A 20,806-nucleotide genomic window follows, 5' to 3' on the forward strand; every position below is an offset into this window, starting at 1 on the left:
TGGCCTGGGATGTCTCCAGGGATGGTTCATCCACCCCCTCTCTGGCCAACCTGGGCCAGGCTCTCACCACCCTCAGGGCCAACAATTGCCTTTTATCCAGCCTGAATCTCCTCTCTTTTAGTTTAAAACCATCACCCCTTGTCCTATCGCAACAGGCCCTGCTCAAAAGTCTGTCCCCATCTTTCTTTAAGCCCATTTTAAGTCTGGAAAGGCCACACTAAGGTCTCCCCGGAGCTTCTCTTCCCAGCTGAACACCCCAACTCTCTCAGCCGTTCCTCCCCCAGAGCTGCTCCAGCCTCGCATCATTTCTGCGGCTCCTCTGGCCCCTCTCCAGCAGGTCCAGGTCTGTCCTGTGCTCAGGACCCCAGAGCTGGACGCGGTGCCCGGGGGGTCTCACAGAGCGGAGCAGAGGGGACAATCCCCTCCCTGCACCTGCTGCCCACGGGGCTGGGGATGCAGCCCAGGGTACCACTGAGCTGGTGCCAGCGCACGTTGCCGACTCACGTCCCATCTATGACCCCCAGAGCCCCAAATCTCCCCAGGGCTGCTCTCTAGTGATACGGGGTCTCTCCAGACCCTGTCACTCACCTGCTCCCTGCACAAGCTGAGCAGCTCCCCAGGTCTCACCTCCCTCTCCCCACTTCTCAGGGCAGCCCTTGCTTTCTGTCACCCCACCGCGCTTCGTGTGTCCCCCCCGGAGCCAGGCAGCTTGCCCGCCTGCCCAAAAGCTCCTGCCAGGCTTTCAGGCTCAGTCCAAGTCGCATCTGAACAATACAGAGCAGATAAGTTCCACCGCTATTCCTCCCCATGAATATTTCATCAGGCTGCCGGGCGCCAAGCCTGTCGGAGGTGGCATTAAATTAACTGCACGGACACATGGATGCTGAGACAACAGTTAACAGCCGCGCTCAAAGCTTTGTGTTTTTCATCAGGAACTGCCGTATCTGGCAGAAAAGGTGCCAACACATCCCCACTTCTTTGCTCAGTCACCAACGCCACTCGCTCCTCAGAACAGCCTCCAAAAGGACCCATGATGGTCATTAATTGCTTAATTAATACTTGTGGTGTGGCTGCTCATGGATTAATGCTGGCTGGATTCGCGTCCCTTTTTATCTCCAAGGGTAAGTGCTCCGGGGAATAGCGAACTTAATGCTAATACTTGCAGAAAGTGGCCTTTAATTCTAGCATCGTGCTTGCTGTAGCAACCCAAGTCACTGTCAAGGGAGACAGGAACCATCTTCGTGGGTGCTCAGCCTAAATCTGAACAAACTGACTCCACTCATGTCCATTTGTGCCCCCAGGGGTTTGTTTCTTTTGGTGTTAAGGACGGTGGTTCTGGTGGGAGGCGTTAGTGCTGCATCTTCACCCTGGGGCAGGCGAAGCCGCTTCCCCAGCACATCCCTGAGCAGACGAGGCCTCAGGAGCAGCATCTCCTACAACAGGCACGTATTTATACCCACAAATGCTCAGTTGTGGCCCGGTGAGCACAGAATCACAGAATCACAGAATCGACTGGGTTGGAAAAGCCCTCAGAGACCATCAAGTCCAACCCTTGGTCCAGCTCCAGTCCATTGACTAGATCATGGCACTAAGCGCCATGTCCAATCTCAGTTTCAAAACCTCCAGGACGGTGAGTCCAGCACCTCCCTGGGCAGCCATTCCAATGCCTGACCACTCTCTGCACAGAATTGCTTTCTAATCTCCAGCCTCAATTTCCCCTGGCAGAGTTGAAGCCCATGGCCCCTTGTCCTATTGCTGATGCCTGGGAGAAGAGCCCAATCCCCCCCTGGCTGGAACTGCCCTTCAGGTAGTTCTAGAGAGTGCTGAGCTCAGCTCTAAGCCTCCTCTTCTCCAGACTAAACAAGCCCAGCTCCCTCAGCCTCTCCCCATAGGGCTTGTGCTCAAGTCCCTTCACCAGGGCTGACGCCCCAGCCCTCCTCGACCCCGAGGGCTGCGCTGGGAACCAGGACCGCAGAGCAGGATGCGGCGTCCGCTGAGGGAGGCGACGAGTCCCTGACACACCCGGATGCAGCCCCATGGCTGCTGGGGGGGATTCGGGGAGCTGCAAATCCTCCTGCAGGTGGTTTTGCGGATCAGAGCCCCCAGCGCACCTGCAGCCTCTCCCACCGTGTTCCCAACACCCCCCCACGGCCTTTGCGTCCTGCTGGGCTCCCCAGGAACATTGTCCCCAGGGCCCTGCACCCCAAAAACAACTCACACAGCCCCTGCACCCCAAAAACAACTCACACAGCCCCCGCACCCCCAGGACCCATCGAAGGATGGGGACAGACTTTTGAGCAGGGCCTGTTGTGATAGGACAAGGGGTGATGGTTTTAAACTAAAAGAGGGAGATTCAGGCTGGATAAAAGGCAATTGTTGTCCCTGAGGGCGGTGAGAGCCTGGCCCAGGTTGGCCAGAGAGGTGGTGGATGAAGCGACCCTGGAGACATCCCAGGCCAGGCTGGACGGGGCTCTGAGCACCCTGAGCTGCTGAAGATGTCCCTGCTCATGGCATAAGGTGACATTTGAAGGTCCCTCCAGCCCAAACCATCTGTAATTCTGTGAAAACCCGCTCCCCGCCGCACCCCCCAGCGTGCGCTTCCACCCCGGCAGAGGGCGCCGGTTGTGGGCGGGGCCTCTCTAGCGCAGCACCTGCGCGGGCTCTCTATGACCAACTTCCGGTTCCGGCCCGCTCCCCTTTGTGCTGGAGAAGATGGCGGCGCGGGCGGGATTCCAGTCGGTCACTCCCAGCGCCGGCGGGGCCGCCGCTGCCGGGGCCGCCGCGCTGGGCCCGGGCACCCCGGGCGGGCCGGTGCGCATGGGCCCGGCTCCCGGCCAGGGCCTGTACCGCTCCCCGCTGCCGGGAGCCGCCTACCCGGTGAGGCGGAGGAGGGGCCGGCGGGGCGGGGCGGGCGGGAGCGGGGGCGGCGGGGCCGGGGCCGGGCCGGCCCCTCCCGGCGGGCGCTGGAGCGCTGTGCTTCTCTCCGCAGCGCCCCGGGATGTTGCCGGGCAGCCGGCTGGCGCCGCAGGGCCCGGCCATGGGCCCGCCCGGCTACGGGAGCCCCGCGGTGCGGCCCGGGATGGCGCAGCCCGGCCTGGACCAGGCCCGCAAGCGGCCGGCGCCGCAGCAGCTCCAGCAGGTGCAGCCGCAGCCCGTGCCCAACCGCAACCACAAGTAAGGGCCGCATCGCGGGCTGGGGACAGCCCGGGGCATCCCTGGGCAGCGGGGACATCCCTGGGCAGCGGGGACATCCCCAAGGGGGGAGACATCCCTGGGCAGTGGGGACATCCCGGGGGGTGGAGACATCCCTGGGCAGTGGGGACATCCCTGGGCAGTGGGGACATCCCTGGGCAGTGGGGACATCCCTGGGCAGTGGGGACATCCCTGGGCAATGGGGACATCCCCAAGGGTGGGGGCATCCCTGGGCAGTGGGGACATCCCCAAGGGTGGGGGCATCCCTGGGCAGTGGGGACATCCCTGGGCAGTGGGGACATCCCTGGGCAGTGGGGACATCCCCAAGAGGGGGGACATCCCCAAGGGGGGAGACATCCCTGGGCAGTGGGGACATCCCTGGGCAGTGGGGACATCCCTGGGCAGTGGGGACATCCCCAAGAGGGGGGACATCCCCAAGGGGGGAGACATCCCTGGGCAGTGGGGACATCCCTGGGCAGTGGGGGCATCCCTGGGCAGTGGGGACATCCCCAAGAGGGGGGACATCCCTGGGCAGTGGGGACATCCTTGGGCAACGGTGGCATCCCAGGACAGTGGGGGACATCCCGGGGAGCAGGAACGTCACTGGGCGGCAGGGACATCCTGGGCAACGGGGACATCCATGGGCATCAGGGACACCTGGGCAGCGGGCACATCCCTGGGCAATGGGTGACATGGTGGGGCAGCAGTGGCATCCCTGGACAGTGGGGACATTTCTGGGCAGCAGGGGACATTCCGGGGAGCAGGGGTGTCGCTGGGTGGCAGGGACATCCTGGGCAACAGGGGCATCTCAGAGAGTGGGGATATCCATGGGCAGCAGGGACACCCAGGGAGTGGGGACATTCCTGAGCAATAGGTGACATCCCGAGACAGTGGGGACATCCCTGGGCAGCAGTGGACATCCTGGGCAATGGGGACATCCCAGGAAGTCGGGACATCTGTGGGTAACAAGGACACCTGCGGAGTGGGGACATCCTGGGGAGCTGGGACATCTTGGGGCATCTCTGGGCAGTGGGTGGCATCCTGGGTCAGTCAGGGACATCCCTGGGCAGTGGTGACATCCCTGGGCAGTGGTGACATCCCTGGGCAATGGGGACATCTGTGGGCAACAGGGGCACTCAGGAAGTGGGGACATTCCTGAGCAATTGGTGACATCCCAGGGCAATGAGGACATCCCTGGGTGGCAGGGACATCCTGGGTGATGGCAACACTCCTGGGCAATGGGGACATCCCAGGGAGTGGGGGTGTCTGTGGGCAACAGGGACACCTGGGGAGTGGGGACATTGCTGAGCAATGGTGACATCCTGGGGAGCAGGGACGTCCCTGGAGAGCAGGGATGTCTTGGGGCGTCTCTGGGCGCTGGAGTGGCTCGGGGCATCTGGGGTCACCCCCAGGCTGGGACACAGACACGTTGTGTGTCTGTCCCCTGGGCCCCATGGGGAGACACGGGTTTGGGGGGTGGGCAGTACCCCAAAATCATAGACCGAGCGGTAAGTCCTGGCTGAATCGGGGTCTGTACTGGGCTTGGGGCAGCGTCAGGTGCCAGCTCCGTGTAACCGGCCAGCAGTGCTGAGCGGGCAGAGCTGTTCTCTTGGGCTCCATGCCACGCTTGGGCTGCTCCTGGCTCCTCATGGGTGCTGAAAGGGACATCACCTTTCCTGGGACGCTCCTCTGGGAGCTTCCAGCGGGTGAAAGTGCAACACACAGCAGTTAGACAAGAGCAGCTTGACATTTCTGGCAGTATAACATGATGCTGCAGTAACCCTGGTCATTCATCCCTTGATTTAAAATGCATCTCCTCACAGAGTCAATCTAAAGCTAATTGAGGCCGGCGAGTCGCTTTGTTTCGGCGTTGTGCCAGCACGCCCTTTCCAACTTGGCGTAACCCGGCTCTCCGAGCTCTCGCAGGGGCTGTGACACGTCGGGGTGGTCACGCTGCTGTGGCTCTGTCAGCTCCGCAGTGACAACGAGCATCCCTGAAAACGAGAGCCCAAGAGCAGCATCCCGCAGCACCAAACCGGGGAATAACCCAGCGTCTGAGCAAACGCCTACAGTTAATTTGCACAAAGCAGTTGCCATTTTAACACCTCTGTGTGCGTTTTCTTCCCTAACAGCGCTAAAAAGAAGAAGATGGCTGACAAAATTCTACCTCAGCGGGTGAGTGGTGCGGGCAGCGGCAGCCGCTGTCGGTACGAGGGAGCCGGGGAAGCGTTGGCTGTGCTGACGGTGATTTGCGTTCTTGCTTGGCTGTAGATTCGTGAACTTGTACCCGAGTCTCAGGCCTACATGGACTTGTTGGCTTTTGAAAGGAAATTGGACCAGACGATCATGAGGAAACGCTTGGATATCCAGGAGGCTTTGAAGCGACCCATTAAGGTAGGAGGTTGGTTGTAGTTATCGTAGTTTGTAGTTACCGTAACTGAAGTTTGGAGGCTCCCGCTTTACTGACAACAGCAGGAGGGTACTGAAGCTCGGGCTGTGTCCCTGTACACGTGGCGTATCAGAAATTATAATCCTCCAGACTTGACCAAGGAGTGGAACCAGAAATGCCTCTTTCAAAGAATCACAGAATCATTTTGGTTTGAAAAGCCCCTCAAGATCATCGAGTCCAAGCATCCTCCACCCCTGTCCCTGCCCCATGTCCTGAGAACCTCATGTCCGTCTGTCCAACCCTCCAGGAATGGTGACTCCAGCACTGCCCTGGGCAGCCTGTTCAATGCCCCACAGCCCTTTGGGGAAGAAATTGTTCCTAAATCCAACCTCAACCTCCCCTGGTGCAACTTGAGGCCGTTTCCTCTGCTCCTGGCGCTTGTTCCTGGGGAGCAGAGCCCGACCCCCCCTGGCTCCAGCACTGCCCTGGGCAGCCTGTTCAATGCCCCACAGCCCTTTGGGGAAGAAATTGTTCCTAAATCCAACCTCAACCTCCCCTGGTGCAACTTGAGGCCGTTTCCTCTGCTCCTGGCGCTTGTTCCTGGGGAGCAGAGCCCGACCCCCCCTGGCTCCAAGCTCCTTTCAGGCAGTTCAGAGATCAGAAGGTCTCCCCTCAGCTCCTGTTCTCCAGCTGAACCCCCCAGGTCCCTCAGCCGCTCCATCACACTTGTGCCCCTCACCAGCTCCATTCCCTTCTCTCAACTCCTTGCCCTGGGAGAGGGGGAATAGGAGGCAGCTGCAGGATACTTAGCCCTTTATTTCAGAATTAACATTGAGCTGATGCTTTTTCTCTCAGCAAAAACGAAAGCTGCGTATTTTTATCTCCAATACCTTCAATCCAGCCAAGTCAGACGCAGAGGACGGCGAAGGAACAGTCGCCTCCTGGGAGCTGCGGGTGGAGGGACGGCTGCTGGAAGATGTAAGTGTGACATACCCAACCACAGAGGTGACTTTATGGATCTGGAATTGGCGATGAAACCAGTTTCTTAGTGTCTGAGGCTGTAGCTAAGGGCTTGATATCCTCCTTCATCTCTGTTTCCCAAGGAGTCTGATGGTGAAGAGACCGAGAGCCCAATTTGGAGAGCGCTGGGTGTCCCTGTGGCAGGACATGAGTTATACAAAGTTCTTGTAGCTTTAAGAATAAATGGTGAGAGCAGCTCAGTGGCGCGTGTGTCCCCTGGCACTAAGAACCAGGACACTCGCGCTGTGCGTAACCGCTGAGTGATTTAATACCCGCAAGCTCGTCTTCACCTCCAGTCTTTCACTTTCTGACTTGGAACTCAATTTTCAAGCACGTGTTGGTGAACGTAGGTGTTCGGAACTTGAAGGAACGCTGTTGTGCACAGTGGTTGCGCTTGAGTGCTGAGACTCGTTGTCCTAACGCTTTTCCTTCCTGTGTTGCTTGCAGTCTGCTCTGTCCAAGTATGATGCCACCAAGCAGAAAAGAAAGTTCTCATCCTTCTTTAAATCTCTGGTCATTGAACTTGATAAAGACCTGTATGGCCCTGACAATCACCTGGTAGAGGTGAGCTTCTTTTTGCTGCGTTACCTCTAAAAATGGGTTGGTGTTCCAGCAGACAGGGTTGAAATATCATGTGTAGCTTGAGATTTGGGGATGCTTGAGGCCTGAACAAGTTTCTGGGAGCCAGGAGCTCTTTAGTTCTTATCTTGGCTTTTCCTTTGACTCGCCAGGGCTTTGAACAAATGTATTAACTCTTGTTTCAAGCTGTAAGCGGGAATAAGGTGAATGTTCTCAAGGTGGGTGGGATTTACTGGCCATCTTGTGGGTGCCAAGCAGCAGGAGCAAGGAGAACCAAGCCCATGGGTGCTTCTAAACGGCCTCTCCTGTTCAGTGGCACAGAACAGCTACGACTCAGGAGACAGATGGCTTCCAGGTGAAGAGGCCGGGGGACGTCAACGTGCGCTGTACCGTCCTCCTGATGCTGGATTACCAGGTGAGACGCGGTGGCGGCGCACAGCGTGTGCTGCTGGCGGCGTGTGCGGCTGCCTCACCTCACTGTGCTTCTTGGTTCAGCCTCCCCAGTTCAAACTGGATCCCCGCTTGGCTCGTCTGCTGGGGATTCACACTCAGACCCGGCCAGTGATCATCCAGGCCTTGTGGCAATACATCAAGACCCACAAGCTGCAGGATCCCCACGAGCGGGAGTACGTCATCTGCGACAAATACCTGCAGCAGGTAACGGCGGCTGAACAAGCGACTGTTTGGGGTTTTCTTTGTCAGCAGCCGGCGATCGCTGGTGCTGAGCTCCCGCTCCCTTCCTTAGCCCTGTGTTTCTGTCGCAGATATTTGAATCTCAGCGGATGAAGTTCTCCGAAATCCCACAAAGACTTCACGCCTTGCTTATGCCCCCAGAACCGATCATCATTAATCACGTCATCAGGTGAGACTGGGCCGCTTGACTTGGTATTTCTCAAAAGAGTGGGAGGGATGGAATGATGCTGGCGCAGGAAAACGATGTAACATCTTCTGATCTTGAGCAGCGGTTTGTGCGTTGCCTGTGATTGTTTCAGTGCACGAGAACAGCCGCCTCTTGTGTTTACCGCGTTCCGTTGTCACAGGGCGCTCCCACGGTCGTGCTGTCCCTTGCGTTACACATCTCTAGATAGAAATCTGCTCGGAGCGACCGCTTGTGCTGCAAAGCCATCGCTGCTTGGTGGCAGAGCTGACGCTCACACCAGCCTGACTTGTCCCTGCTCTATGTCACCCTAGAGGAGCCACAATTTGGTGCTTTCTTGAGCTACTCGCTTATTTTGACTTGTTTTGTGGCTATCCCTAGTGTGGACCCAAACGACCAGAAGAAAACAGCCTGCTATGACATCGACGTGGAAGTGGACGATACCTTGAAAACTCAGATGAATTCTTTTCTGCTCTCCACAGCCAGTCAGCAGGAAATTGCTGCTCTGGATAACAAGGTAGGAATTGCTCCTCCGTTCTGCTCCCTCCTCGTGCTGGGTGGGAAAGTGTTTCTGGAGCAGATGAGCCCTGAACAGGACAGTTCAGCTTTGCTCTCTCGTGCATTTGGAAGCTGGAGTGGGGTCAGCCACGCGTGAAAACAGGTGCCTTTACCTGGAAGCAAATGGTGAGTGGGAAAACTGGTAATATTTAGAGCAGGAAAGTGGGAATTGCAGATCACCTCTGACGGGTATGAGTCAAACAGGGAGTATAAGAATTTGCCTTTGTGTGTTTGGTCTCCCGATGTTTCTGGCTGACTTTTTCCCCTATTCAGCAGTTTAGTTGCTTTGCTTATCTCCTTCAGATTCATGAAACAATAGAGACAATTAACCAGCTGAAGACGCAGCGTGAGTTCATGCTGAGCTTTGCCCGAGATCCTCAGGGCTTCATCAACGACTGGCTCCAGTCCCAGTGCCGAGATTTAAAGGTAAAAGCTTTGTCTTGTGTGGAAGGTGGATCCAGTCACACGCTTCCCTCATTATAACCAGCTCCCACAGAGAGGGAGGCAATTTCCTGCTCAGAGAGCAGGGCTGGAATTGGAGTCGAGCGCAAGAACCTGACCTGACTGTACCGACCCTTTTTGAGGAAGGGGGAGTGAGCGTGGGTTTGCTCAGCGCAGCCGGAGCTGCTGCACTCCCTGAGCTCTTTTGTCCTTTGTGCTCTGCAGACAATGACTGACGTTGTTGGGAATCCTGAAGAGGAGCGCAGAGCTGAGTTCTACTTCCAGCCGTGGGCGCAGGAAGCAGTCTGCAGATACTTCTACTCCAAGGTGAGCGGCCCCGAGCTGGGGTCCCTCTCCACCCAGGTGGCTCAGGGTACCTGTCTCTCCTTGCTGATGTGGAAAGTGGCAGTGCCAAGTGTCACTTGTGGACACTGCCGATGCATCTTGGTTCTAGTTTGAGGCCCCCCCCGCTTTCCAGCTGGGTCACGGGGATGCTGTGGTGCTGCAGCACCCAGGATGTTAACGCTGCGGCTCTGGCTTCTCTCGCAGGTGCAGCAGAGGCGGCAGGAGCTGGAGCAGGCGCTGGGAATCCGTAACACATAGGCTGCTCGGCTCCTCCCGGGCCAGAAGGCATCGCGGTATTTGTGGAGACCGCTGCAGAGTTCGCTGTTCAGGCTCACACAATCCCACTCCGGCAGCGAGACCATCGTTATTCATCCTGGCATTGTCCCTCTTGGGGCAGCTCCAGGACACCTGGGATCTTCTGGAGTGTGACAAGCAGACAGGCTCCAACAAACACACATTTCTACCTGGTTTTCTTCCTGACTGTTGCCTTGTCAGCCGCAAGGCTTCCGAGAGCCTCCCTGTGACTCCGCGTTGCCCGTAGTGTCCCCGTAGCCAGTACGACCGCTGACTTGGAGCCTTTCTCACATTCAGAAACCACAGCCTGTTCTTCCCCAACTGGTGGCACACGTGAGACCTGGATCTGCGCTAAGGGGGCAGTTCTGTGGCCGGTCTCCTCCCCGCCTCGTTTCACAGCAAGGAGCCGTGGGCAGGATGCCGCGAGCTGACATACCTCCCTGCCCTCCTTCGCTGCTGCACCGGGCTGCCTCACGGGTCACTCTCCTTGAAGAAGTTACTGGACTGTGTAGAGAATCGCTTCTTCCCTTCTCCCTCTTTCCCTTTGTGTTCTTTGACAGATCCCTGCTGGGATCACAGGGGACATGAGCTTCCTGCTGGGACGTGGAAGCACCGGAGCGCTGGGACTTGTCTGTGCTTCACAAGACTGACACTTGCGGTTCCAGCAAGTCACTCACGTCCTTCTTTTCCCTGTAGCAGCAGCTGCCCGGCGCAATCGTGCATTGTGGGCTCATTCCTTTGGGACGCTTGTCCTGTGTCACTTGTGGGGACCAGAGGCTCCTTGGTGTGAATCTGAGGGTGTCACGGGACAGTCCTGGGGAGCAGATGGAGCTCCAAGCATGCGCGAGTTCACAGGTGTTTCTGTGCTGAAGCTCCTGTGGTTTTTAGTCCAGTTTAGGTTCTGAGGCTGCCCTAAGGCCCAGCATGGTTCAGGAATGTACAAGTAGCTTTTATCTACCGTGAGGAGCAGCAGCCCAACTGCCTCTTCACGTAATGAATTACTAGTGAACTAGCGGTCAGGGCTACGAGTGGCTTCTGACCCTGATCTCAGTATTTCTGCTCGGGACTGTAACCCAAACAGACTCAAAGTTGATCAGATTGTCTTGGAACAGCTGCAACGTCATGTTACTGACAAACCGCCTCATCCCTACACCCAGCTTTGGGGTGGTTGTGATGAATTTGGGAGCCTGGGTGGCCCTACTCCATGTGCCTGTGTTATACATGTCTGTGAGTAATAGACTCACCGTCCCTTCTTTGCCCCCTTACAAAACGGCTCCTCTGTGGCGTTGGGGAGACGGTCTCGGTGCTGGTGAAGCAGCCCCTGGCTCCTCAGGGTCCTCACACGTGAAGGATGCTGCGTAGGCAAACAGCTGATGCAGAGTAACTGCTTTTCTTAACGGAATATTCTGGTTTTTGCCATGGACCAAAACTTTTTTTTGTACTGTATCCTTGTAGACGTCACCCAGTTTTAATAAAAGCCTCCTGTGAAGGAAGGTGTCCTGCGTCCTCCCTCCTTGCTGGATGACACTTCATGGACTTGCCCGGGAAGGGACAAGGTTGTCACCTCCCTTTTTTCAATGTGACAAAGCCAGCTGAGTTAAGAGACCGGAGAGAAAATGTTCTTCATGTTTTGTCCTTTTATAGAGAGCCTTTCACTGTAAGGATCTCAGCTTGTAGAGCCTGCTGAGCCTTTGCAAAGTGCTTTTGTGGTAAGGAAAGTCACTTGAGCAGAACTGGGAATCCAGTGGTTGAGCTGCTGATAAGATCTGGATGGCCCAGTTTCCGCACTTGCTGCCTTACGGAACCGTGACAGCCGGTTACAGGCCCATGGGAGGAAACGTTAAAAGTTTGCATATAAGGGTTTAAAACTACACAAAAGGGGCATTGCTCTCTTCATCCTGCCTTGTTTATAGAAATACAAGTGTCATGCTTTCCAGGTTGCAAGAGAAAGGGATCCTCTGGACAGAAGAAGGGGCAGTGCTTAAATCTGCTGCTTCAATTTGTGAGATTAGGGCAGGAGTTGTGACCTGGAGCTGCAACCAGGTGATTCACATCTTACTCAAGGGGGAAAAAAACCCAACAAATCTTAGGAAGCAGGGAAAATACATGCAGAAAAAGGGCAAGAGAAGCTCAGCAGTCGCACCTGCCGGCTCTGCTGGGGTTTGGGATCTGTGTTGTCTCCCTTGGGGAGCGGTTTGTGCCGCAGCACGGCCCCGCGCTGCTGCCGCCGGAACAAGGGGCGGCTCTGCTGCCCCAGGGCTCGGTGCCCGGTTCCCCAGGGCTCGGTGCCCGTTCCCCGGGGCCGAGGCGGAGCTGGAGGCGGGATGGGGCGGCCCCTGCTCCGAGTGCCCTTGAAATAGCAGCCGTGGGCTCAGCGCCGCGCACTGCCCGGCTCCCCGCACCATGGGTGGCAAGAAGGTTTGCATCGTGGGCTCTGGGAACTGGTGAGCACCCGCTGCCCGGGCACCCGCGTCCCGTCCTCCCCGGTGCCCCACGGTACTGGGATTCACCAGGACACCTGTGCGAGTGAGCTGGTGCCCACGGCTCCGCTCTGCCCACGCAGGGGCTCGGCCATTGCCAAGATCGCCGGCAGCAACGCGGCGCGGCTGAGCACCTTCGAGAACCAGGTGAACATGTGGGTGCTGGAGGAGGAGGTGGGCGGCCGGCGCCTCACCGACATCATCAACACGGAGCATGAAAATGTCAAATACCTGCCAGGGCACAAGCTGCCCCCCAACTTGGTGAGTGTGGCCCGGCCGTGGCCTTTGCTGGCGCCGACAGCCGGGCTGTGCTGAGAGGTAATAAATAACCGTGCTGGGAGCTGCCGGAGCCCGGCTGTCCTGGGGATGCACCGGGCTGCAGGGGACTTGGTGACACCCTCCTGGTGACCTTGATCTGTGCTTGGCCGAGCTGCGGCCCTGGCTGCTCCGCTGCCCCCGTTTTGGCATCCCGCAGCCTGGGCTTGAGGCCACGGAGCTGCCACGGAGCTGGCACCACCGCAGCACGTGGAGAGCGTGTGGGACCGGCTGCCCCTCGCTGAGCTCCTCGGAATGACCCCGGTTCTCTGCACCATGTTGATGGGAGCAGCTCGGGCTCTACACCAGCCCCTCTTCCCCACCAGCCCTCATTGGGATGTGAAGCTCATTGCGGTGACTTTGTAGCCCCCAGCAGTTTCTCTCCAGCCCCTGCTCCCCCCGTCCCGGGCTCAGGACACACAGCACAACTTTGGACACAACTCCCTGCTGTGACGGTGCCGCTCTCCTCAGGTGGCAGAGCCAGACCTGCTGAAAGCCTGTGCTGGGGCCGACATCCTTCTCTTCGTGGTGCCCCATCAGTTCATCGGCAAAGTCTGCGACCAGCTCAAGGGCCACGTGAAGAAAGACGCAATCGGGATGTCGCTCATCAAGGTGTGAGCAGCACTGGGCCGGGGGGGTTAACTGGGAGCAGCCTGGCCTGGAGGGGCTGCAAAGGGAATCCTGGGGTTTGGGGGCAGAAATGGGGCTCCAGGGTTGTGGGGAGGGTGGGAAGGGGGGGCAAAGTCTTTGAGGGGTTTTGGTGGAGAAGGGTGAGGGTGTGCGGGGATCGGGGCGTGGGGAGGGGCGGGTGCAGCTGAGCACTGGGGTTGTTGGGATGAGTTGGACCATCGCGGCGCAGGGGGTGATGGGGTCGGGGCAGGTGGGGCCACGTCTCAGGGGGGGCAGGTGCTCAACTCTGTCCCTGCTCGTCCCCCAGGGGGTGGATGAAGGACCAGACGGGCTCAGGCTGATCTCAGACATCATCCACGAAAAGCTGGGAATCGAGATGAGTGTCCTCATGGGGGCCAACATCGCTAATGAAGTGGCAGACGAGAAGTTCTGCGAAACGACCATCGGTAAGGAGCCGACACCCCACCTCGTTAGCAGCCTTCGTTTCTGACGAGCAGGACGAGGCAAAGGGGTGAACACGGTGCAGCTTGAGCTACTGCCGGCCCTATTTCCCTGCAGCGGCCACGAGGCTCCATAGGAGCTGGATGAACTAAGTCACATGGTTTACGATGTGTTTGCTCGCTTCACTAAGAACAGTTGTGTGTCTAACAGCTCTCACCAGCACAGACTCTGAGCAGAAGGTAAAAAGGGGTGGATGGTCAGAGACCCTTTAGGAAATAGAGTTCCTACCTTCATTTCCTTGCGCTTCAGGGTCGCTCACCTGGATCTCATGTTTTTACCAACCAGGGCCGCTTGAAAGTTCATCTGGTGACTGTTCCTAACGCAGGCACAGCAGCCAAAACCAACAGAAGGGTTTGCTGGGTTAGAAGTTACGGGATTCAAAGCGTATTTTAAAGCAAAGCAAACACGCAGAGGTGGGAGCAGAACAGGCTTTCGTGAGCGCACAGAAACGCTCTCACGCAGGACGTTGCAGGAACAGGGCGAACAGCAGCCTCCAAACCCAAATTTGCCACCTCCAAAGATGCTTTTAATCTACTGGGCATATCAGTTCTGTCTTGCTTGACAAAGCAGGAGGGATTGTCCCCAGCTCCTGCGAATTCCAAGGTTGAACCTTGCTCGTTTACCCGGCAATGTGTGCTTGGCACTTTGTGGACCTGCAAATGTTTAGCAAGGTCCATCCGTTGGGCAATAGGTTCCTCTGCAAGGGCTGTGCTGCAGGAACGCACCATGGGGCAGGAGAGCACGGTCCGGCCTCAGGGTCACCCCCATCATCTTCCTCCTCTCCCTTTGTCTCATGAGGCTGCAAGAACCCGCAGCACGGGCTGACACTGAAGGAGCTGATGCAGACGCCGAACTTCCGCGTGACGGTGGTGCAGGAGGCCGACACCGTCGAGATCTGCGGGGCTCTCAAGGTGAGGGAGCTGATCACCGCGGTTCGAAGGTCTCGCTTAGAGCTGGTGGTTCTGCAGAGCTCTGCGGGGAGCGCTGGGGAGGAGGCTGACGGTGGAATGAACCCCGTGGGATTTTGCGCTGAGAGCGTTGGATCAAAGGCCAGACTGTGGATGTGACCTGCTCAGGGTGTCGGGGCTGGAGAACAGGAGCTGAGGGGAGACCTTCCGATCTCTGAACTGCCTGAAAGGAGCTTGGAGCCAGGGGGGTCGGGCTCTGCTCCCCAGGAACAAGCGCCAGGAGCAGAGGAAACGGCCTCAAGTTGCACCAGCGGAGGCTGAGGTTGGATTTGGGAACAATTTCTTCCCCAAAGGGCTGTGGGGCATTGAACAGGCTGCCCAGGGCAGTGCTGGAGTCACCATCCCTGGAGGGTTGGACAGACGGACATGAGGTTCTCAGGACATGGGGCAGTGCTGGGGTGGGGAATGGTTGGAGTCCATGAGCTTGAGGGGCTTTTCCAACCATATATGATTCTATGATTCAGCTGCTGGGAGGGCTGATGGTCGCTGGCATAGGCAGGGACAGGCAGGAGCCGCGCTTGGGATCACACAGGCAGCACGTGGACACAGCAAAGCCTTGAGCTCCGTTGGGAACAGATCCCTCCACGCTGCTGCTGTTTTTCAGAACATTGTGGCTGTAGGGGCTGGTTTCTGTGATGGGCTCGGCTACGGTGACAACACGAAGGCTGCTGTGATCCGTCTGGGGCTGATGGAGATGATCGGCTTCGCCAAACTCTTCTGTAAGGGCCCCGTCACCCCCTCCACCTTCTTGGAGAGCTGCGGGGTCGCTGACCTCATCACCACCTGCTACGGGGGCCGCAACCGCAAGGTGGCCGAGGCTTTTGCCAAGACTGGGAAGGTGAGTGGAGCACATTGATACCCTGGGCTGTGTCCCCAGCCCCGTGGGCAGCAGGTGCAGGGAGGGGATTGTCCCCTCTGCTCCGCTCTGTGAGACCCCCCGGGCACCGCGTCCAGCTCTGGGGTCCTGAGCACAGGACAGACCTGGACCTGCTGGAGAGGGGCCAGAGGAGCCGCAGAAATGATGCGAGGCTGGAGCAGCTCTGGGGGAGGAACGGCTGAGAGAGTTGGGGTGTTCAGCTGGGAAGAGAAGCTCCGGGGAGACCTTAGTGCGGCCTTTCCGTGCTTAAAAGGGGCCTGAAGAAAGATGGGGACAGACTTTTGAGCAGGGCCTGTTGAGATAGGACAAGGGGTGATGGTTTTAAACTAAAAGAGGGAGATTCAGGCTGGATAAAAGGCAATTGTTGGCCCTGAGGGTGGTGAGAGCCTGGCCCAGGTTGGCCAGAGAGGTGGTGGATGAAGCATCCCTGGAGACATCCCAGGCCAGGCTGGACGGGGCTCTGAGCACCCTGAGCTGCTGAAGATGTCCCTGCTCATGGCAGGTGGAGTTTTCAGGGTCCAGCTCCCTCACTGTCTCACTGCTGGGTTCTTTCAGACTATTGAGCAGCTGGAGAAGGAGATGCTGAATGGGCAGAAGCTGCAGGGTCCCGCGACGGCTGCTGAGCTGCATCGCATCCTGAAAATGAAGAATGCCGTGGAGAAGTGAGTGCTGTCATCATCTCCCTTGGCTGCTCCTCTGGGGTGCAGCTGGGATCTTTCCCGCTGCTGTGGGAGGGGAAACCCACCCAAAATGTCTCTGCTGTTGGGGTCAATCTCTGTGCTGCCCGCACCAAACCAGCTGGGCAGGGCTGGCCTGTCGGATGAGGCACCATCCACTGTCCCCCCTGCCCGGGGCTCCTGCGTGTCACAGCAGAATCGAGGCGCTCTGACCTACCAGCTCTGCTGACTTTGTTCATCCACCCCCAGGTTCCCGCTCTTCACAGCCGTGTACCAGATCTGCTACGAGGGCAAACCTGTCACCGATATCATCAAGTGTCTCCAGAACCACCCCGAGCACAACTAAGTGGGCTCTGCCTGCCAAACCACGGATCCTGCCGGGATGAACAGGGAGCTCCTGCCCGCACCAGCCTGCTGCTGCTACAGCTTTGCGAGGAGTCCGGATTTTCCGGGAGCCTTTGCCGCGTGCTGGAAGGGCAGAGGTTCCTTTTCTCAGCCCTGGGCGCCGCCAGCCTGAGCAGAGGTACCTGCTGATCTCCCTCTCTCTTCAAAGGGCTCGTTTCTCTTCTGCCGCTGTCTCGGGTCTGCCCTGAGTGGGTCCGAGCGTCTTCCTCCCTTCAGTTTCTCTTGCTGTGATGGATTTGGTTCTTGGAGGGACTCTGCCAGGCCACCCTGCTCGATACAGGCTGTGCAGGGGACACTGCCTGTGAGCACAAGTTTGCTTTGAGCCCCACGGGGCCACCGTGCGCGGTACCAGCCCTTTCCTGCTTGCTGCTCTCGCTTTGGGCTTAAGTGTCTCGTGGAGAGGACGCAGTTCCCCGCCAGGTTCCATCAGGGCGAGCGAAGCTCCTACGGACTTTCAAAGGGGCTGAGAATCGCTCTTCTTCTGAAGAAGCTCCAGCACAGGAGATCGTGTTCTCTGCCACCCTGTCGTGTGCTGCTTCCCCAGGCGCCACCAGCTGCCGCTGCCCAGCGGAACAGCCAACGCTTCACGTGCGCGGGCAGCCCCGCCGTGAGACTTTATTTACTTTACTTTGATTTTTTTGCTCTCATAATCAAACCTGGCCCCTGGGGAACTCCCCTGTTGTCACGGATTTGCCTGTGCTAATTCCATGCCCGCCGGCCATCCCCAAACAGCCCTTTGTCCCTCCTGTCAGTTTGTCCTCTGGCTTTGGCAACGCAGGGACCAACTGCCCCCACGTCCTTCTGAGCAGCTGGCAGAGCGTGACCCTTGGCAGCGCACCTGACAAAGGGTCACGTTGCTTTTAGATGAATGATCCACAGCAGCTTTTTGCCATTTGCTCCAGTCTGTGCCTCAGCCTGGTCTTTGCTTCTACCTGTGGCTTTTTAGCAGCTGAGGATGCAGGTTGCACATTTCATTTTCCCCGCTGCCCCTCCTGTGAGGGTCTGGAAGCTGCACAAGGGGCAGCCATGGACACGTGAGTACAGGGAGGCCTCCAGCATCACAGGACGGGGCAGAGGTCTTGCGCTGTGCTTTTGAAACTCGCCCCTTGTCCGGCTGGGCACCACGTGCCTCTGAGTTGGCTCCCTCGGCTCCTGTTTGCTCAGGCCAGCGTGTCCGGCGGGTCACTGATCCCTGGCTGGGCTGGCGGGCTCGAGCTGCTGCAGGTCCCGCTGTCCAAGCCCCGTTCTGGCTCCCGGTGCCAATGTGTCTCTGACTCACCGTATACTTCACGAACATTTAAAATAATAATAAACTCAGAGAGGAGAGTGGAGACGCGCACCTTGCTCTGTGGCTCCAGTGCATCATTGTCTTTGGTTTGGTGGCTGCTGGGCTCGCTGAGGGCGCAGAACGGGGCTCTGTCATGGCTCGGCGCCCTCGTGTGCTGTCCCACAACCAGCAGGAATGTCCCTGCTCAGTCACAACACACCACAGTGTCCCTCTTGCCTTTTCCCAGCAGCAGTTCCAGTGTCAAGGCTTGGCTGCGGGACCAAAGAGGGTTGGGATTGTGATGTTGGACTGGGTACAGAATCCCAGCTCTGCAGGAGCTGGGCCAGGACCCCACTGTGCCACACGTACCCCAGGTCTCCCCTTCCCTGATGTCTTGGCTTCTTTGGACATGCCGCGTTGTTTTATTCATCTCTTCCCAGCTGCTTTTCCCTCGTCCCCATCTTTCTTTGAAATGCATCTCATACTGTGTGACCTTTGAGGACTCCTAGCCCTCCGCTCAGCCTCTTGCTAGGGGAATTTAATCTGCTGGCGCTGCAGTTGTTTCTGTACCTTTTATTAGACACGCTTTCTCACTAGGCACCCTACGACCTTTAAATTTCACTGAGCTATCGTACAGAAAGTAGCCAGCATCAGCTTCCTCTGCTGAGGGACTTTATTGAGGCTGGAGGAGGATAAAGGAAGCCCAGCGTGTTCCTGCAGGGCTGGCACAACTTCTTATTCCCTTTGTCTTGAAGCACGTCAGGAATCCCAGCTCAAGTGCTTGGACGCGAGGCTCAGAGAGGCGAGAGGGTCTCAGTTCTCCCTTGACGTGTTGCAGTCTCTCACCCTGGCTAAACTCACACCAGCACCTGCCCGAAGCTGCAGCAGGATCCAGAGCTGTGTTTTGGAGTCGTGTTTAGCTGTTAACCCGTTTGCTGTGGAAGTGCTTCGCACATCCCTCCCGGTGTGGGTTTGTCCAGCGCTCGGTGCCACCGGCATTGCCGCATCCCGTGTCTGCCGGAGCCCCAGCTCTCACCTGGGGCGGCCAACGCGCAGGTCTCTTGCTTTTAGACACCCCCCCTGCCTTGCAGCAGCGCTGGCGATCACGAGCTATAAAAAGTCTTCCCTTTGCCATTTGGAGTTAAGTTCCGCAGCCTCAGCACATCCAGGCACTGCGGCCGCGGGAGCTGGGGAAGGGACCAGGGGGGTGGCCGGACTGTCACAGCCCCAGCGGTGACAGAGCCCTCGGAGCAGCGTGTGACAGAATCCAAGTGCTGTAGGGAGCTCTGGGGAGAGCGGCCTCGCTGACACGGCTGCTGTGGCGCTTCGAGGGGCATGGCCGCCTCACGGGCTGGTGTGGGAGGGACCCCGGGATCTGCGACAGGGCCTCAGGGCCTTCGCTCCAACCCAGGCTGGAGGGAGGTGCTGAGGGGAGCGGGGGGGGCACAGCCCATGGCCGCCATGACCCAAGGGAGGGGTCTGGAGCATCTTTCTGCTGAGGAGAAACTGAGAGAGCTGGGGCTGTTTGACTGGAGAAGAGAAGCTGAGAGGGATCTGATCAATAGGATCAATATCTCTATGATTCCATTCTGTGAGAGCTGAGCCTGTTCAGCTGGAGAAGAGAAGCTGAGAGGGATCTGATCAATAGGATCAACATCTCTATGATTCCATTCTGTGAGAGCTGAGCCTGTTCAGCTTGGAGAAGCTGAGAGGGATCTGATCAATAGGATCAACATCTCTATGATTCCATTCTGTGAGATCTGAGCCTGTTCAGCTGGAGAAGAGAAGCTGAGAGGGATCTGATCAATGGGATCAATGTCTACGATTCCATCCTGTGAGATCTGAGCCTGTTCAGCCTGGAGAAGAGAAGCTGAGAGGGATTTGATCAATATCTCTATGATTCAATTCTGTGAGATCTGAGTCTGTTCAGCTGGAGAAGAGAAGCTGAGAGGGATCTTCTTATTGATGCTGATCAATATCTCAGGGTGGGTGCCAGAGGATGGACCAGACTGTTCAGTGGTGCCCGACGCCAGGGTGAGGGGCAACGGGCACAGACTGAAACTCAGGGGGCTCCATCTGAACATGAGGAGAAACTTCTTTGCTGGGAGGTGCCAGAGCCTGGCCCAGGCTGCCCAGAGCGGGTGTGGAGTCTCCTTCTCTGAGACATTCAAACCCGCTTGGACCGACGCTGTGCGATCCACTCTGGTGACCCCCAGAGGTCCCTTCACCCCAATTCTGCGGGTCTGTGACAGCGCGGCGGCGCCGCCTCCCCCCCGCCAGGGGGCGCTCTCTGCTGAGCTTTCCCGCCTCCGCCGACTCCACCTCCCGGCAGGCACAGTGATCCCTCACGTGACACCCGGGGGCGGGGCGCTGACCGGAAGCGGAGCGGAGCAGCGCGGGTGTCACCGGAGCCGAGGCCGCAGGTAACGGGACCGGGGTAACGGGCCCGGCGGAACCGGGCGGGTCGGGGAGCGGGCCCGGCGGACCCAGCGGGTCTTGGAGCGGACCGGGCGGGTCGGGGAGCGGGCCCGGCGGGTCGGGGGGGGCCCCGGCCCCGCTCACCGCCGCCTTGTGTTGCAGGCGCAGCCATGGTGTCCGCCAAGCAGCTGGCCGATTTCGGCTACAAGGCGTTCTCCGGCTCCATGATGCTGCTGACGGTGTACGGCGGGTACCTGTGCAGCGTCCGCGCCTACCGGCTGCTCCAGCGCCGCCGGGAGCGGCAGACGGCCCCGGGGTCCGGCAGCTGAGGGCGCCCCGGGGCCGGTGCCGCCCGTCCCGGCCGGGGGCAGCGGGGAAGCACCAATAAAACCGTGTGAAAACCCGCAAGTTTGGTGCCGCGTGGTGTTAAAATCGCAGATCGGGGAGTGCAACCGTCAACTCCCCCCTGTCCCCGAGAACCTCGTCTGTCCAACCCTCCGGGGTGGTGACTCCAGCACTGCCCTGGGCAGCCTGTTCAATGCCCCTTTGCAAAATAAATTGTTCCCCAGATCC

At 58.3% G+C, this 20,806-nt stretch overlaps 3 protein-coding genes across 3 annotated transcripts; all 3 read left to right on the forward strand.

Annotated features, from left to right (window-relative positions):
• Window positions 1-2,691: 2,691 nt before the first annotated feature.
• SMARCD1 (SWI/SNF related BAF chromatin remodeling complex subunit D1) lies at window positions 2,692-11,188 on the forward strand. The gene is made up of 13 exons (XM_082073452.1): window positions 2,692-2,877; window positions 2,990-3,174; window positions 5,325-5,367; window positions 5,464-5,586; window positions 6,437-6,559; window positions 7,049-7,165; window positions 7,494-7,595; window positions 7,676-7,837; window positions 7,945-8,042; window positions 8,439-8,574; window positions 8,919-9,041; window positions 9,282-9,383; window positions 9,606-11,188. The coding sequence occupies exons 1-13, from the start codon at window positions 2,713-2,715 to the stop codon at window positions 9,657-9,659; spliced, it is 1,533 nt and encodes a 510-aa protein (XP_081929578.1). The 5' UTR covers window positions 2,692-2,712; the 3' UTR covers window positions 9,660-11,188.
• An 834-nt stretch (window positions 11,189-12,022) lies between these two features.
• GPD1 (glycerol-3-phosphate dehydrogenase 1) lies at window positions 12,023-17,887 on the forward strand. Its single transcript, XM_082073454.1, has 8 exons — window positions 12,023-12,139; window positions 12,259-12,436; window positions 12,962-13,102; window positions 13,428-13,566; window positions 14,420-14,532; window positions 15,194-15,427; window positions 16,022-16,128; window positions 16,393-17,887. The coding sequence occupies exons 1-8, from the start codon at window positions 12,099-12,101 to the stop codon at window positions 16,487-16,489; spliced, it is 1,050 nt and encodes a 349-aa protein (XP_081929580.1). The 5' UTR covers window positions 12,023-12,098; the 3' UTR covers window positions 16,490-17,887.
• A 2,271-nt stretch (window positions 17,888-20,158) lies between these two features.
• COX14 (cytochrome c oxidase assembly factor COX14) lies at window positions 20,159-20,641 on the forward strand. Its single transcript, XM_082073460.1, has 2 exons — window positions 20,159-20,238; window positions 20,396-20,641. Exon 2 carries the CDS (start codon window positions 20,404-20,406, stop codon window positions 20,560-20,562), a length of 159 nt encoding a protein of 52 aa, XP_081929586.1. The 5' UTR covers window positions 20,159-20,238; window positions 20,396-20,403; the 3' UTR covers window positions 20,563-20,641.
• Window positions 20,642-20,806: the final 165 nt, after the last annotated feature.

This window comes from Streptopelia decaocto (genome assembly GCF_964273445.1).
Source record: "Streptopelia decaocto genome assembly, chromosome: 27".
Taxonomy (NCBI): domain Eukaryota; kingdom Metazoa; phylum Chordata; class Aves; order Columbiformes; family Columbidae; genus Streptopelia; species Streptopelia decaocto.

What these genes read in the sequence shown, in the direction of transcription:
- SMARCD1 (XM_082073452.1), top strand. Translation starts at nt 2,713, where the DNA reads ATGGCGGCGCGGGCGGGATTCCAGTCGGTCACTCCCAGCGCCGGCGGG. An exon ending in TGCCGGGAGCCGCCTACCCG is followed by an intron (nt 2,878 to 2,989) that starts GTGAGGCGGAGG and finishes TTCTCTCCGCAG; the next exon opens with CGCCCCGGGATGTTGCCGGG. An exon ending in TTGCTGCTCTGGATAACAAG is followed by an intron (nt 8,575 to 8,918) that starts GTAGGAATTGCT and finishes TATCTCCTTCAG; the next exon opens with ATTCATGAAACAATAGAGAC.
- GPD1 (XM_082073454.1), top strand. Translation starts at nt 12,099, where the DNA reads ATGGGTGGCAAGAAGGTTTGCATCGTGGGCTCTGGGAACTG. An exon ending in GTTCTGCGAAACGACCATCG is followed by an intron (nt 13,567 to 14,419) that starts GTAAGGAGCCGA and finishes TTGTCTCATGAG; the next exon opens with GCTGCAAGAACCCGCAGCAC. An exon ending in ATGAAGAATGCCGTGGAGAA is followed by an intron (nt 16,129 to 16,392) that starts GTGAGTGCTGTC and finishes ATCCACCCCCAG; the next exon opens with GTTCCCGCTCTTCACAGCCG.
- COX14 (XM_082073460.1), top strand. Translation starts at nt 20,404, where the DNA reads ATGGTGTCCGCCAAGCAGCTGGCCGATTTCGGCTACAAGGCGTTCTCC.